This window comes from Mchenga conophoros, linkage group LG17 (assembly GCF_057382185.1).
Source record: "Mchenga conophoros isolate Kocher_MC1m ecotype Shallow Benthic linkage group LG17, M_conophoros_male_GT1.1, whole genome shotgun sequence".
Lineage (NCBI taxonomy): Eukaryota > Metazoa > Chordata > Actinopteri > Cichliformes > Cichlidae > Mchenga > Mchenga conophoros.
In genome coordinates, this window is record NC_140542.1 from 4,953,628 (window position 1) to 4,970,337 (window position 16,710).

General features: G+C 40.5%; 1 protein-coding gene across 2 annotated transcripts in view; it reads right to left on the reverse strand.

The window, feature by feature from the left end:
• cdk17 (cyclin dependent kinase 17) overlaps window positions 1-16,710 on the reverse strand; it is a 54,724-nt gene that overhangs the window by 23,996 nt on the left and 14,018 nt on the right. The window contains exons 1-3 of one of the 2 annotated variants that reach the window (XM_085251912.1): window positions 15,808-15,902; window positions 3,746-3,890; window positions 430-594 (exon numbers count right to left, since the gene is read on the reverse strand). In XM_085251912.1, the coding sequence (XP_085108038.1) occupies window positions 430-594; window positions 3,746-3,872 (292 nt within the window). In that variant the 5' untranslated portion in view covers window positions 3,873-3,890; window positions 15,808-15,902. Of the gene's footprint in view, window positions 1-429; window positions 595-3,745; window positions 3,891-15,807; window positions 15,903-16,710 lie in introns of those variants that run through there. The other variant, XM_085251911.1, reaches the window with a different exon arrangement.

Genomic DNA, 16,710 nt, shown 5'->3' on the forward strand with positions numbered 1-16,710 from the left:
TATTTGAACTTGAACTGAATATCAAGATGTATTCACCGACATTTAGAATTAGCGTCTCAGACCATGTTTCTACATCCTGTGAATCATTTTGCCACCATGTGGGTTGTTCAACCCCAACCTTGAAATCTGCTACTGCTCTGAATCATCTGGACATCATCTCACTTCCACCAGTCAGGATGAGACTCGTCACTAGGCTTGACTGTGATGAGTCAGTTCTCGCAGGAAACTGCGTAACGTTTGACTGAGTTCCCCCATCCAGCAGCCTCTTGGGTAAAAAGCAAGCCTGCTAAGGGTTCATGGGATTAATGCCCAGAATCTGTCTGCAAATGTGAAATCACAGGATCGTGAGACGTTTCCTGTTTGCTCTTGGATGGCATCTGCTTTTCTATCGCTCACTTCCATCCGTGTGTTTGTGTGTTGTGTTCTCACCCAGGCGGCTGCCATGGCGCGGCATCACCATGAAAGATCCCAGAGTGCCCCCGATGACGCTGTGTGGCCGGCGCAGGGGCGGCTTCTTGAAGGAACCGGTGTACTGGTGCAGAAAGGAGTGCATGCTGTGGGAGGTGGGTGGGCGGCCATTCCTCATGAAGGGCTCTGAAACACAACAAAGCTAGTGTCAGGATGTCTGATTTCATGACACCCAGATGCTCCACAGTGGAATCACAAATCCTTGGGTGCACGCACGGAGCACCAAAGAATATCACGTCCCATCTCCTTCAACCTTTGAAATGTGTTGGTTATGTGACATGCATACTGTGCAGCAGAGGTTTGTTTGAACCAACAGAATTTTATTTAACATTTAAGTTGAGATCCAGAAATGTTAAAAAATACCAACCTTCAGCCTCAATTACAGGGAGATGGGTAGAAATAAACATGAGACGACATCAAATATTCTCCAGAGTTATGTAATGCCCAGAGTGACAAACCTATGCTAAGAGGAGAATAATACCACAAATAAACACACACACAAATACTCCGTGAGTCAAAGACTGAGACTTCAGGTTGTTTTATACAGATTTTTGTGCTCTTGGTTCTGTATGATGTCAAAGGGATACCTAACATGATCCCCTCATGCTCACAGAAGTCCTACACACTGTGCAAACCTTGACTACAAAGGTTGATATAGAGAGCGAACGCTCTATGAGCATTTTGGTCCTTCTTAAGAAATGAAGTGATCAACTGACATAATTATCTTGCTTATTACTTCTAATCCAACTAGGTCTTAAGACTGCAGTTGCGAGGGTACTTCTTGTTCAGAGAGGTGTGCTACACAGCTAGTTAAAGGCTTAGCGGGCTATGTTGAGCTTAAAGTCAGAGTTTTCTGTGTCATGAAAGTGGCTCTTGTGGTTTAAATTCAGCTGGAAGCGCCACATCTTTTCAAGTTCTTTAATTTACAGCATGTTCTAAGTGCCATATAGATTATGTTTTGGGCCAATAAGTCTTATATGTGCAAGATGTCAAGCTGCTCCTTGCTGAAACCTGAATGAAGCACCACATTGACACAGGAATATCTATATGTTGTTGAACTCTAATCTGCTGTAAAAGTCTCTTTTACATTGCTGGAATTGTAGCAACTAAAACAGATAAAAACACACAAGAATAGATGTTCAATCAGTGAGTTTGATTTCAACTTGAACTGCTGACATAATAAAGGGATTTCCACATGGCCTTTATTAGGCTGTGGGACAGTAATAATGTCTAAATGAATCCAGTTTAAAGTTTTAGAAATCTAATGTCCAGCTGTCACCTTACAATTCAACAGTAGCAATTCAACTGGAATTAAAACATTTATTTTAGCGCTCTGTGTGAGATTAACAGTTTTCTGCAGCACTCATCTTTTGTCTTATTTACAAAACTGTTGTACTTTACTGGGTTTTTAGGCTTTGTCAAGCCAGCTAATGCAAAGAAAGCTTGGCTGTGAACTGTATTTGCAGTGTACCCTTTCTGTTGCTGTCAAAAATAGAGGAGTCAAGAGTATGCCCCACTGCAGGACGGGACTAGATTGCCTCTGGGAAAGCAACTGAATGATAACGACAATCGCCATGATAAGAACATGACCGGTGAGTCAGCCAGTGGGGAAACAAGAGAAGGGAAGGGCTAGAGGCTTTCAAAATAAGATTAAAAAAAAAAAAAAGGTCTGTGGAGGTTTGCAGTCTACTCCTAAATGATAGATGTCAGTACTGAGAAATGATTCACCTTTCATTGCTTGAATAGCAATTAGAATAAAACAGCGAAGTCAAAATACAAACAAAGTAAAAGCAGTTTTGTTTCTGTTTTTAAGTTTTCTGCTCAATGTCCAACTATTCCCTTTGGGAATTACTCTCTGGGAATGCCTCTGCAACCACGAGAATAGACTTTCTCTAACCCCAAAATTAGAAAGAAAAAAAAGGCATCTAAAATAATTTTCTAAGTGGACATAGTCAAAGGAGCTTGCAAAGAAAAGCGTCTGGACTTCTTTAAGTTACTTGAAGACGTTTCACCTCTCATCCGAGAAGCTTCTTCAGTTCTAAGGTCAAATGGTGGAGAGTTGGTGTGAGATTATCATTCCTGAGATCATCATTCCTGAGATCATCATCATTTCTCCACCATTTGACCCTTAGAACTGAAGAAGCTTCTCGGATGAGAGGTGAAACGTCTTCAAGTAACTTAAAGAAGTCCAGACGCTTTTCTTTGCAAGCTCCTTTAACTACAATGACCTGGATGACTGAGAACCTTCACAGACCTAAGTGGACATAATTTAAAAAAAAGAAACAACAGCAAACCGGAAAAAAAGGATTGTAATACTGAGGGAAAAATGGCCAAGTATACAAATATTTGAAAGCATAATGTGGGGCTCTCTCACAACAATTAAGTTCCCTTTCCTCTAAGAAAACATTACAAAACACTTTCTCCCATATGGACCTTTAACATACATACAAAAACATCAGACACGGTTTCATTCTGCACTTGATTCGATTGATGGGAACAGAAAGTTCCAACAAAGTCCTTTAGTGCATCCTCCATCCATTTTCAACTGTGAGCGGATGGATTTTGCTAACGTTTCAATCATGATGCTGTCACACCAAAAAAAAGTTACAAACTAAGTACACATTAATGAAGTGATTAATGTTCATTTATCCTGACAGCTGTCAATCAAAAGCAGCAGCCACTTATGGTCATGTGTCTATCAACCCAAAGGTTCACTGGAGACGTGGTGTAGCACATATGAGGGAAAAGCAGAAAAAGATTGGATGTCTGTGAATGATCATTCACTATGGACTACTTTCTGATCGTCTGAGAAGCTCTCAGTGTGTGTGTGTGTGTGTGTCTTTAAGTGCTCTGCTCTTACTCCTCTTACATAACTCGGTAGAGAGGTACTTGGAGGAAGGCCTTTACAACTGTTACTGACACACATGCTGAACTTTGTCTTCATCAGCTTCAGAGATTTATAATTTAGAAGTCCCTGAGAGATGTCGAGATACAAAACCCCCGTGTCCTTCTAGCTTTTACATATCAGCTGAAGGGCATGCACAAGAAAACACTTAGAAAAATCAGACTGGTAGAATTTTCTACGCTGGTGCAGATCAGGCAGGGACTCAAATCAGAGATTTTTTTAATGGAATTGTAACCCTTTTAAAATGAATCATCCTCATTTTATTCACTGCAACTAAAATATGTTTTTACCATTTTGTTCTTTTGTATTTCAACATTTCTATACGTTCATATCTTTTTTAGAAAAGGATTTGTAAAAAGAAAAGGTGAATACCGTTGTCCTTGGTGCCACCATCTTCAATGGTCATTTGCTCAGCCAGTTCTGACAGAGACTCGTCGATGGTCTGACTGGGGCGGAGTGTTAATGACAGACGCTTCTTAATCCTCTTCATCTTTTCCATAACAGGGCAATGTGCGGCCTGCAGGACACACAAAAACACAGAGTCAGCTACAAAAGAATGCAACATTTAGAAGACTGCTTTCATCTGTGCTGTTATTTTGTGCATTCTTGTGCGATGTTGAAGATTTTGTGAGCACCCGTACAGTCCAAAATATCTCCGCTCATGAATAACTCAAAGCTCCTTTTAATCCAATATTCATTCACTTTGCAAATGCTTCAACAGTACATGAATAAACCATGAACGAAGCATGAATAAAGGATGACCATCATGCACTTGAACACAGCTGTTTTCACTTACACACACGCTCACGCATTCAAACGAGGAGAAATTAATGAGCGCTAATTGACAGAGTCAAATCAGTTTGCCGAGACACACGTACACGCTGTGCACGGCTGCGAGCGCCTGCCAGTGTTGTTCCAGACGAATGTATTTCTGTTGACGCAGCAGTTGTTCAGGTCACAGGAAACACCTTGCTCAATCTGCCTGAAGCCAGACCGTGTTCATTGTGTTGCTGCGGTATCGCCTCGTCAATGTGTGCGTGTGCATGAGTGTGAGTATGTGTGCGTGCACTTATGAGGCAGGCTGAGTGGAGGAAATGCAGTGAGGAAGCAGCGGCAGCAGAAATGCCCTGCCCATGCTGCCTGACCCTCGGCACAAAACACGCTAACCCCTGCCGTCACCATGCCTCTCTTTTCATTTCTCTCTCAAGGTCGTTAGCTCCCTTCATACTCAGGAGACCCCATCTGCCTGTCCACGCACGCACGCGCACCTTCACTAATACATCATCCATGACACCGCACAGCGAAAATGGCTTCAGTCAATATCAGCACATGTGACTGTAACCTCACCAACACAAAACCATAATGTTTGTTTTGTGCGTTAACTAGGCCTGAGAAAAATATATATTGCAGCATCATCCCAGACTGCAGTGATGTGTGATCAATAAATGCTGAAGATTAAAAACTATTTAATCTTGGCTATAACACTGATCTCGCCCCCTTTGCTATCAGTAAATGCTAACCAACATTTAGTGATGCCGTTCGCACATCAACATCACACAGACGTTTTGCTACAAAACAGAGCAGGTTAAAGGCTGTTGAAGGTCTGACTGGAGTACCACTGTCTGTGTCAAATTACAATATTACTGACAATATAATTATGCAAAATAATACAAAAATAAAATATTTTTTAAAATAATTTATGCAAAATAACTTTAGGAACACTTAGTTCACTGTGGGTCTACCAGGTAAGCAGCAGGTAAAAACGTTACACCTACCAAGCTCTCAAGTGTTCTCAGTTACAATACATGCTTTCCTCCAACAAAAAACAATGTTTTTGTTTACTCCATACAGTTTGGCTAACAAGATGCAAAGACTAAAAATGAAAAGGCAGGAAGCAGAAACAATCACGACCATGAATGTCAGTAAAAAACACTGAAGTGAAACTAAATAAGTGCCAAAATTTTGCATAACTTTTCTTCTGTTCATTAATTGTGTTATGTGTTATTTTTAGTGCTGTCAGCGTTAATCTTGTTAAAATGACGTTACCGCCATAACCGCATTAACGCGACAAATCTCCATTAGCGAGTTACTGCAGATCGCCCGTGCTTGGGGCCGCACTGCATCAACGCGTTGGCCCAATCCAAGGAAACCGCGCCGTCAGCTGCAGTGATGAAGACGCTCCGCCGCCCCCTCGTGTTGAAAAGAGAGCTGAGTACAAAAGCAAAGCCGTCAATCTACCAGTCGAGCTACAACCGTAACCTATGGTCGCAAGCTTTAGGTAGTCGCCAAAAGAACAAGATTGTAGAAACAAACAGTGAAAATGAGCTTTATCTGAAAGGCGGCCGGCCTCTTACTCAGAGACAGTAAAGAGTGCAGTTGAGAGTAGGGCTGGGCCATATCATACTGTTCACAGTAATACCGGTATAATGTTGGGCAACAATAAGAAAATGAAATATCGCGATAGAATATGGGTAAAACGCGCATGCGCAGTGCCTTTGGTTTCATACGCACATGGCGAGAAAAAAAAGCATGGTGGCGACGGAGCATGAGAAGGACGAAAGCGGATCGTTGAATGAAACGGATGAACCAGAATTGGTTTGTAAAAATGCTGCAACTTCAGTGGTGTGGAACTGGTTTAGCTTTCGTCTGTCAGATACACAACAAAGCACTATTTTTGGTAGAGCATGCTAGCAGGCCGTCGTTATTACAGTGTTTTTTGGAAAATACGGCACACTTAAAATCAATCCTTTGATTTTTCTGAAAATCGACAGAGTCCCTTATAATCCCGTGCGCCTTATGTATGAATTCTGGTTGTGTTTACTGACCTTGAAATGATTTTATGTCGTACACGGCGCTCGAAAATCTGTCAAATGTTTTAGTACGACTTTGCTAAGCTACGAACCTGCACAGCTTGATGGATTGTTTGAGCATTACGGCTATCGTAGGCGGAGCCTCGCGGAGTGATACGTACTGTGCTTCATCATAATATTACCGTATTGTGTGTGTATAACCTGTTTTTAAGTTTTGCAGATATTATACATGGTTATGCTGAGGATATGTTGGCTAATTTCCACTGGAAATGCCTTTTGGTTAAACTGTCAGCAAGGATTTTGCATTTGCACTGTTAAATTTTCACATAACTTTAATGCACATAAAAACAGTGAAAATACATTGATGTTTTTTTGGGGTTTTTTGCACTAATAAAGTTGTGGAGTTGTAAAGTATTTTGTCTAGTGTCAATTATATCGTCAGTTATATTGTTATCGCAAACTTTCAAATGTATAAAATTATAATATAATAAAGTATAAATATTTTTGGTCATATTGCCCTGCTCTAATTGAGAGGCCCTCAAAGTAGAACCACTACTCCACACAAAAAGGAGCAGGTTGAGGTTATATCTCTCGGCTGGACTGGGGATGCCTCGGCATTCCCCTGGATAAGCTGGAGGTGATAAGGTGGCTGAGGAGAGGGACGTCCCCTCTTCTCTGCTTAGGCTGCTGCTCCCTCCGACCCAGGCTCAGATAAACAGATAAAAAGGATGGACTGATTGGTGCGTGCATGGATGTTGTTTCTTAAAAAGACTTTACTCATGTGAGTCACCAAAGTATATTTTCTATTTTTTAGCATTTGTTCCTACTATTGGACAGTTTTTGCCACCCCCACTGTTGCCACCCAGCTCTGGCTGTATTAGAACTAAAAAATAGTTGAGCTATTGCAAACATGCTAAGGTACTGCTCACAGAGATATTAGAGTTTTATTTTGGCAACTTCTTTTATTTATTGCTTTAGCATTTTTTAGAATAATTTCACATCCAATCCGTCTATAGTGGGTTTGTGTTGAACTTTAAACTTAAATCTTTTAACGTGTGATTAGCCTCCTTTTCAAGAGGAAGTGTGTCATGCTAGCCCTGGTGGCTAAATCAGCATGTAGATCTCATGACTACAGACACAGATCCACAAGGGAAAACCCCCCACAAAACAAAACAAAACAAAACAAAAAAACAGACTTAAGTACACTGAAAATCCAGCTAGTTAAAGAAAAAAATATTTTTTCAATGCATAAATAAAATGACTGCATTGGAAAACACTCACACAAACGCATTCTCTCCCTCAGACACACACATTCAGTGTTATGAGATAAGTGCTCTTTGTCTCCCTTACAGAGAAGTGTAACAGAGCCGGGTTTTATCTCTGCAGCAAACCAAAACAAAGAACCTCATGTGACGTGTGTGTGTGTCTGAATCTGTGTGTGTGTGTCTGAATCTGTGTGTGTTGAAAATACAGCATCTGGCACATATGAGTGATGTGTGTGTGTGTGTGTGTGTGTGTGTGTGTGTGTGTGTGTGTGTGTGTGTGAGAGAGTGAGTGAGTGAGTGAGAGACGGGGGTGGGGGGTTTCAACATAAAAAAACAAGCAATCTGCCAATGACAGAAAGACACTGAGGGAGTGCACCACAACTTTCTCTCTTTTTCATCATCAGCATTGCAAAAAAAAAAAAACCCCACTCTTTCTCTCTCTCTCTCTCTCACACACACACACACACACACACACACACACACCTGTGATCCCCCATTCCTCTTGGATGCCTCCCAAGTGCATCCAAGGTAGTCTGGAGGAGGGAACTTCAAAGGACAGGAAGGTGGGAGGGGGAACTAGGGACGAGACCTAATTACTGGGCTAATTATTATACTCGCATTCTCCTCAATTCCTCGTCTTCCTTGCCTTATTTCCCCTTCTTTCCGTCTTCCCCCACTTCCACACGAGAATGAGGTAAAAAAATGGAAAATATGGCTTTAGATTTGATTTCAGAGAGAAGTGGGTGAAAGTGTGAATTTAAAGAGGAGGCGGAAGAGTGGGAGGAGATGGAAGAGTACAAAATGGGCGAGAAGGAATAGGGGAGAGAAAGTGAGTTTATTTCAGTGAGCGGAGCCATAATGGAGCCTTTGTGTTTGGTTAAGAGCCATGAAATCACCCAAGTGACTGCAAGCGTGTACAGTACTGTCAAGAAAGATTCGCTGGTCGGGGTGGGGGTGTCCAGCCTGAAATTAGGTTTGGTTTCAGTAGCTACAATTTAGCATATCACAGGCTTGGGAATTGAAACTGCTAGCACTCCCGGTGACCACTGAAGTGTGATTCCCAAATCCTGCTAGTCCATGTTCTCATTGTAATTACACAATATTTATTCACTAAAAACAAGTGCTCTTTAGAGCCTACCCAGTTAAGCTTACATGATGAGTTTATGTTTTTCCTTTTAACTGTGTTTTTATGGCATACTAGGGTGTCCTGCAATACTAAAGGGGGGATTTTACATAGCCTATATGTTTATTGTTAATTCTATTACAACACTGTTGCATGGTTCAAAGTATAAAACAATCCTATCAAGGGCCTTCAAGCTGTTTTAGCTCCACCTTCCTTCTGATTGACTGCCACTCGCAAATAAAAGGTTTTAACAGTCGGTGGGTACAACCTGCAATGACCATATTAGGAATATCCACTCTGACTGACATCACAGTAAGAGTAGAAAATACTTTCTGAAGCTGAGCCTTCAGTTTTTGCTGCACAGGGAATTCCTTCTACATGTGGTCACCTGAGTATTTAAAACTCTGGCCATGTTTAATATAAGCTACTTTTAACCCGCTGAGTAATTCTACATGTGTTTCACAATAAGGAAATAAGGAAAAGTATAACTGAGGTGTCTGTAGCTCAGAAGGTAGAACAGGTCATCTACTGATCGGAAGGTCGGTGGTTCAATCCATGGCTCTCTGCATGCCAAATATCCTTGGGAAAGATATTAAACCCAAGGATATAAAAGTTGCTCTCCAATGCATCTCTCCATCGGAGTGTTAATGGTAGTTAGAAAGCACTCGAAACAGTCCACGTGTGAATAGGTGAATGTGGCATGTTGTATAGAGCGCTTTGAGTCCTCTGGGAGAGGAGAAAAGCACTATATAAGAATCAGTCCATTTCCCTTTTGCTCCAAGTCCAATAACAGGCAACTGCAGCACAATCCCAACTATTATACTTAAAATCGTATGCATCTTGCCGCCCCTCCAGTTTAATTATGTGATAATTTTGCAGCTCTCTCTATAAGTATAAAAAAAACCCTTGAAAATTAGTTTTTTAAAATAAAATTCGGCTAACTAATACAGAAGACATTTCCTGCATGTCTGCATATAAGCTCAACACATCAAGAAAAGGTCACTGTGTAGCGCTATCCAGCAATTAAACTTTCTAATGCAATTAACAGCAGAAAAAAATGATGTCTGTATGATGTGATCTTACTGGCTACTTGCCATGCTGGAGCATTTGTTTATGTTGAATTTCAATCAGAGGGAGCAAAACAAAGCATGGAATCCAACACTCAGTTTGGCAACACATGATGTCACTCCATTCAAAGTGAATGAGAAGCGAGAGCATTGAAAGCTGAAAGCCATCTGTGTGAATCCTCCCTCAGTACCCTAGAATGGACCACTGTTTTCTTGCTATCTGCTCTAAATCAGACACATACATTTTCAAGTTCACTCAGTCCATTTGCTTCCAGTCCCACTTGGTAATGTGTGGATCAACCACTCGGGGCAGATAACACATCAAGCACAACAGACTAACAGCTGGTGTGCAGAATATTTACAGCACAACTAAATGGAGGATTTAAACAGGATTTATTCAGTGACATTGCCGTTCCTGTTATTAATATTGTTTGTTCCCTAATTCACGCAGTCACTGACTGCATTTCCCCAAACTGAAGCCCTGTTCTCAAGGCCATTATTTAAGAGGAATTATTTAGTTTCAGCTTATCATTTACTGTCAAAGTGAATTCTGATCCTGCTAAAAACATTAACTATACTTATGTCAATTTTTTGAAGTCTGTGCATACGCTTCAGAGCCTAAGCTGTTGTACAAACACCATCAGATGCTATTTTTATCAGCTTATGTCAAAAACGAGCTGTCCTTTAATACTCCTCTCCGTTCTATAAATGTTTACAGACGTGACAGAATCGGAGCAGGAACAATGAACAGAGGGAGAGTTGAACAGAAGGTTAAATAGTCACCAGCACCGCTTCTTCTCAAAGGGAAAAACAACAGCTAATATTGTTAAAGCAGTTTCTCAAAATAGAGCCTCTCATATGAGAATCACAACTGCTTTTAAAATAGATAAAATCATCAGTTTCTTTTTGGAGAGCGGACATAAAGGAGCCAGGACTGAACGGGACCCAAACGGGAAAGTGATGTCACATTCCACACTGATCTGCTTATTAATGATTAAGTTTTATTTGTGGTTCATCCCTCAAGGATTATCGAGTCATTGTGTGAGCTTTTGGGTTTGTGTGATGAACTGCCTTTTGACTAGGCCATTCTTACAAAACAGAAAGTCTCAATGGGACACAGTAATAACTTGGTACTGATGTAAATGGTCTAAAACAGCAAAATCTCCCGATACAAAACCAAAACGTTCAGATTTTACCTTTTATTTCTGTTTTTTAAAATCCCAAAAATGCTTGTGTTCAAAATTAGAAATGCATATGGTGAATAAACTAAATGATTAAACATTCCTACACTTGCTAGACAGAACCAGACAAAGCAGTCAGTAAGCAAACCATTCATATTTAATCCATTGTCCAGATGATGCCATCTATTTGGGACATTTTAGAGGACGGGATGTTTATTTTTAAATATCTGTAAAAATTTGGGATTATGTTAACCACTAAAATTTGGCTGGCTGGATAATTATACATGTTTCTGTTTAATTTAGCTTTATATGAACTACAATAATAATTATAGCTACTTAAGAGCTTTTGAAGGTCAAATATGTAGCCTGAATTTTTTGGCGTACGCACTTACTAAAAATGATCCCTAACAAATACAAATACTCCTCTTTTACCTCCACTACTGTGGTGTCGATGCTGGTGCCTAAATTAGAACCAGTTTCCTGCATTTCCACAGAAAACGGGCTTAGAGTCGTTGCCAAAAGCAGGCACAGGCAAGGCACCACAAAGCTTTGTGCTCACAGTGAATGACATTTGATAGAAAATACAGTACATATCAATTTTGGAAGATTTCTTTAGTTTTCTACATGTAAAAAAAAGTGTCTTGTAGCTTAGGTTTTAAAGCTAGGAACATGGAGAAGCCCAAGTATTACTCATTTAGTCACTCTTTGCTTTTCTCCTTTTATGTATAGCGTTGATCAAAGTGGCCTGTAATCTTTGATGTGACACGTAAGCTTAACGTTGCCGTCATCCAAACCGTTCACATTATCTAACACAGCATCTGTTTCACAACATTTCCTTTATTTGCAGATTGTGTAATAATTCAATTGTCGAGTGACATCTATCTGGCTCTCTGCTCTATTTCTCCCACATTTGCAGGCTGCTCGCTGCCTACAGATGGTGGAAGTCACAGCTCTTTGAATGAGATGGTGACAAGCGCCATAGTCGGACAAGTTTATATGGAAAACAAAATACAAATCGCCCAAAACAAAGCTCGAAGGCGAAATCCAACCTCGCGCAGGTGCTGACTTTTCATTTTCCTTCATTTACCACTTAGGATAAAAGATGCGCATGTCTGCCTCGGGCTTCCTTACACCACTCATATCATCAGATCACAGCAGGGCGCACACAGACACCAGGGAGTTTCCCCTCACACTGCTGGTATACGTTACAATCAAAGTACCACCATCTGTCTTACACGATGTGCACGAGGACAAAGACTTCAAACAGATGAAAGGATGTCCCTTCCCTAAAGCCAACAGGGTGGATGAATCCCTACATCTCACTAAAACCACTTTGAAATCTGCCAATCTTTGTTTTGGAGGCTTTTAAACACCAACGAAAATTAATTAAAGAAAAATTATTCTGATCTGCAAGCATAGCGTCACTGCAAAACTATTAGCACTGTCATCAGCTTTCAAGCACGCATTTTATCTAAAGCCTACTGAGTACAGTCACAAGTATGTGTTTGTGAGCCTATAAGAAAACACACACACACACACACACACACACACACAGAGAGAGCATCAGTGCTATTGCCCAGCGCAGTGGGCGCTTTTCACTGAAAGACCCTTTGTTTTGTTTGTCTAAAAACTGAAAAAAGGAGCTTCAGCATGACTGACCCAGAGGGCAGAGCTGAAATAACCCTGTATGTGTGTGCCTGCAAGTGCACAAAAGCTTGCAATGTTAATGAATGGGAAATGACCAATGAGCATGAGTGAAAGCATGCCTTTGGGTGATGAAGAGATGTAGGAGGAAAACAGGAACAAGTGAGAACGGTTTCGGTGGGGATAAAAAGTGAAGTGAGATTGAAGTTAGCTTTTCTAGTTGACACCAGAATCACCCACATGGTCATTTGCAATGCTAATGTTAATGCACCATCACAGCACTTCAGAGTGCTGAGTAACAGGAAGAATGTAGTATGATCGGAAAAAGAAGAAAGAACTTCTTGCAGCAGCAAATCGAAGTGATCTGTAATCTGTTGTGCCATGTGTTAAGTGAGTTGTACTGTACATTGTGACTGAAAATGCTCCAATTTAGATAAAATGTGATGTAACGAGAGTCTATAACCATGTTTCTGCTTCCATCTCTAAAATAATATACAGAGGAACAGAAGCATGTCCACAGGCTCTCAGTCGCAAAATGTATATGCTAAGAGGATGCTGTGTACAATTTCAGTTCAGCACAATTTCAGTTCAGCCCCAACCTTCACAAATGAGGTTGGGGCAGATGGCTGCTCCTCTTTGAGTCAAGTTCTGTCAAAGGTTTCTTCCTGTTTAAAAGGAGTTTTTTCTTCCCACTGTCACCGAGTGCTTGCTCCTAAGGGGTTTTCTCAATAGAACAAAACAAAACAAAAAAAAATGTGTGAAGCTAACAGTAAAGTGCTAACAGTGAATATGTATCTATAGCAGGGGTAGGCAACTCCAGGCCTTGGGTTCTGGTGTCTTGCAGGTTTTAGATATCTCCCTGTGTCAACACACCTGAATCAAATGATTAGTTCTTTACCAGGGCTCTGGAGAACTTCAAGACATGTTGAGGAGGTCATTTAGCAATTTAAATCAGCTGCGTTGTATCAAGGACACATCTAAAATCCCAGGACACCGGCAGTCGAGGCCTCAAGTTGCCTACCCCGATCTATAGTATTATGTGACGTGTGTGATTAAAACCCATTACCTGCATCATACACTGACCAACCCTCTCCTTTTTTGAAACCAGTTTCCTTCACTTTCACAGCTGTCCCGTCACATTATCGTCTCCCCAATAAAACCTTAGTTGTGTTTTGAGATTTGCTTTTTTTTCCTACTTCCATTTTGTTGTATTCAACTTTTTGGGTGCTTTTGCAACACTTTTTCTATGTGCAGATGTTTTCTTAAGTTGCAGTGTATTTGACCTCTCAGGTCCACCTTAGCACCGTTTCTCAATTGATAATTAGAAAAGTTTGCACATATAAACGGAAGTTTGATGTTGCAATAAAGTCTTCACATGTTTTGGCACAGACAGATCAACATTTTCCTTAAACTTAAATTAGCTTTCAAAGATTTCCTGCAGCAACCTGGGAGACGCAGCTCTGGGGCAACAATGAGGAACAGCTCAAAGTTTGGCGTTAGAAGCTAAATTAATGTTAAAATTCTAAGTGTTGCTCTTTTCAAATCCACCAAACGTTGTTAATAAAAAAATAGGAGACCTTGAAGAAATTGTAGGTTTTCACTTTTGCACAGTTGTGTGGCTTTGGTTAGTCAACTAACCAATTAAAATACCAAAGCCACACAATAACACCACCTAACTAATAACAGAGGAAGCAGTAGCAGAAAACTGCTGTGTTTTATGAGATAAAGTGACTTTTTTGTCACTGGGGTCTGGAGGTATCTAACAGCTTTACTTCTTTGTTGGAAAGAGCTGTCTGACGCTACGTAAAGTGATAAAGATGTTCTAAATATAGTGTACACTTAAACCAGCATTGATTCTTTTAGGTGGCTCTAATCTATTTTGCTCCTGTCTGCTTGGGGTCTTACCTGCAGCCCTGTACTGTAAGTAACTTACCGCTCAGAATCGTACTGCAAAGATATAAAACTGCCCCAAAATGAGCAAAAACAGGATATGCTTATTTTAAACATCAGATGGTTTTTACAAATTTTCCTGACAGTGCAGCTGCTCCTGACTGAGACACCAACTGCTTTTGACCAGCATGTTTAAACAAAAGTGATTTTCATATCTCACATGTCATTTTTGTATTGTGTAAGGCCATTCAATCTAAAAATACTGAGCTATAATTTCTGTTCCCCACTGCCCAGCCCTCAATTTAAACACTGTGTTTATCAAGGTCTTGTGTATAGTGCAGCGTAGGATGAAGCATGGCATTCACATAGCTTTGACATCATCAGTAATCCAAGTGAGACAGGATTAAGCCCGAAGATGAAGCTTCAATTTACTAAGTGATCTTCATTATGACCTTCAGCTACAGCCTAACCTGAACAGAGCAGAGAGTCCAGAGTGTGGAGAACTAATCTTAACATATAAAGAGTGAAATCTGGAGCAGGGCAGCAGAATTAGATTGATTTCAAGGCTGAAGAGCTGCAGACTAAGGCGGAGCAGTGTGAGGATTGGATGAGAGAGTAAGAGAGGCTGTTGGGAGATGTAGACAAGACGAACTTTGATGGGGTCAAAATTTTTCCCACGGTATCAACAGTGATAAAGTATTTTCCTGGGTATCGGTATCAAGTTTGAAATTCTAACATCGTGACAATCCTACTAACAGGTGTGATTACATATCCCTTCTGGCATGGGCTATCCTCGAGAAAGAGTTACATGTAGGCCACTAAGACTTACATTAACAAATTTAAAATTTTAAGTGTAGAAACAAAAAAAAAAAAAATACTGTATTGTTTTTTCGCCCAAGAAGAGTAAAACAGTTCATATAAAATGATCAAATGTGATCATATCAGTTAAATGGATGTGAAAGTGTACCTGACAAATATCTCAGTTTGGTTTATGCTTCTAGTGTCTACCTACTGTATCAAAACAGTCCACGCTTAATTGCTTCCATTAAAAACAACTAAGTGATAATCTATGACAGAGAGACATAAACAAAATGTGATCCTGAAAGGAGAGAGAAAGAACAAGGAAGAGAGGAAGAAGAAGAACGCAGATCTTGAGGCATAATGGGGGAGATGGAAAGAATGAAGATAAAGATTGAGAGGAAGAGTGCGTTGGAGTTAATTTTAGGTGAGAAAAAAAAAAATGCCGCAGGGTCTGTCAGCTGAATACACACACAAACAAACATATGTTAACACAGCACATAGAGCACCATTACCCCATAGCTCTTTTTGCCACATGACACACAAAAAAAACCAACAAAAAAAAAAAACAAAACACAAAGCCCACAGGCCACAAAACACACAAGGAACTCAGCTGACAGAGACACACACATCCATGCACAGACGCACACACTCACGATTTGACTGCACGCCCAGACACTCCAGTGTCATCTGTTTGCAACAAGAGGAGGGTGAGCTTCAAAGAAACAAACACGCTGCATGTGTATGTACGTCTGTGCAGGGAGGCCGGTAAGCCTGAGGTCACACCAAAGGCAATACACCTTATCCGTCTTCCAATTACAAAGCGGCGATCGCGTGCAGGATAGATTATCCTCTTATCAGTTGTTCACACCAGCATTGTAATCAGTCCACAAACACACACACACACATACTCTCTCTCTCTCGGTAGGCGGCAGAGCCATCAGCAGCACGTAGACTGCTCTGGTGCAATCTAGGTAACTGTATACAATTCAACACAAACACGAACACTGACGTAAGCAGAGTGGAGCATGGCTTGAAAATGAACCACATTTTCTAGAGTATTTTTTTTTTTTGTTTAAAGTTGGACTCCTCAATGTTTTCATATAAAAGGAATGCAATTACCAGATGTACTATGATGATGTACATCATAGTAATGAACATGAATTTAATCACTCAGCTCTTTTTGTTACTGTATTAAACAACTGTTTTTTACAGGGAGGCTGACTCCAAAGAATTTGTCAGTGTGCACTCAGATGTTAAAATGTCCAACAAAAGGGCATTAAAAATGTTTACAGCCTTACATAAAGAAGGTCACGAAAACTGTATGTCAGTTTTGTGATTTTTTTTTGTACTGTGTATAGTGCCTTGCACCTAGAAGCTATTTTCTGATGCTGCCTTACAGTATCATACAGGTGTGAGAAATCCTGAGATCAGCGGGAATGTACAAACAGAAGAATTATGAAAAGCCAGAGATCACTACGGGTTTCAGAAGTTTGGGTGGCACTTCTTCAAATAGCAAAGCAAAATAAAGTCAGATGCAAACTCCCCTGTAGCCCCCC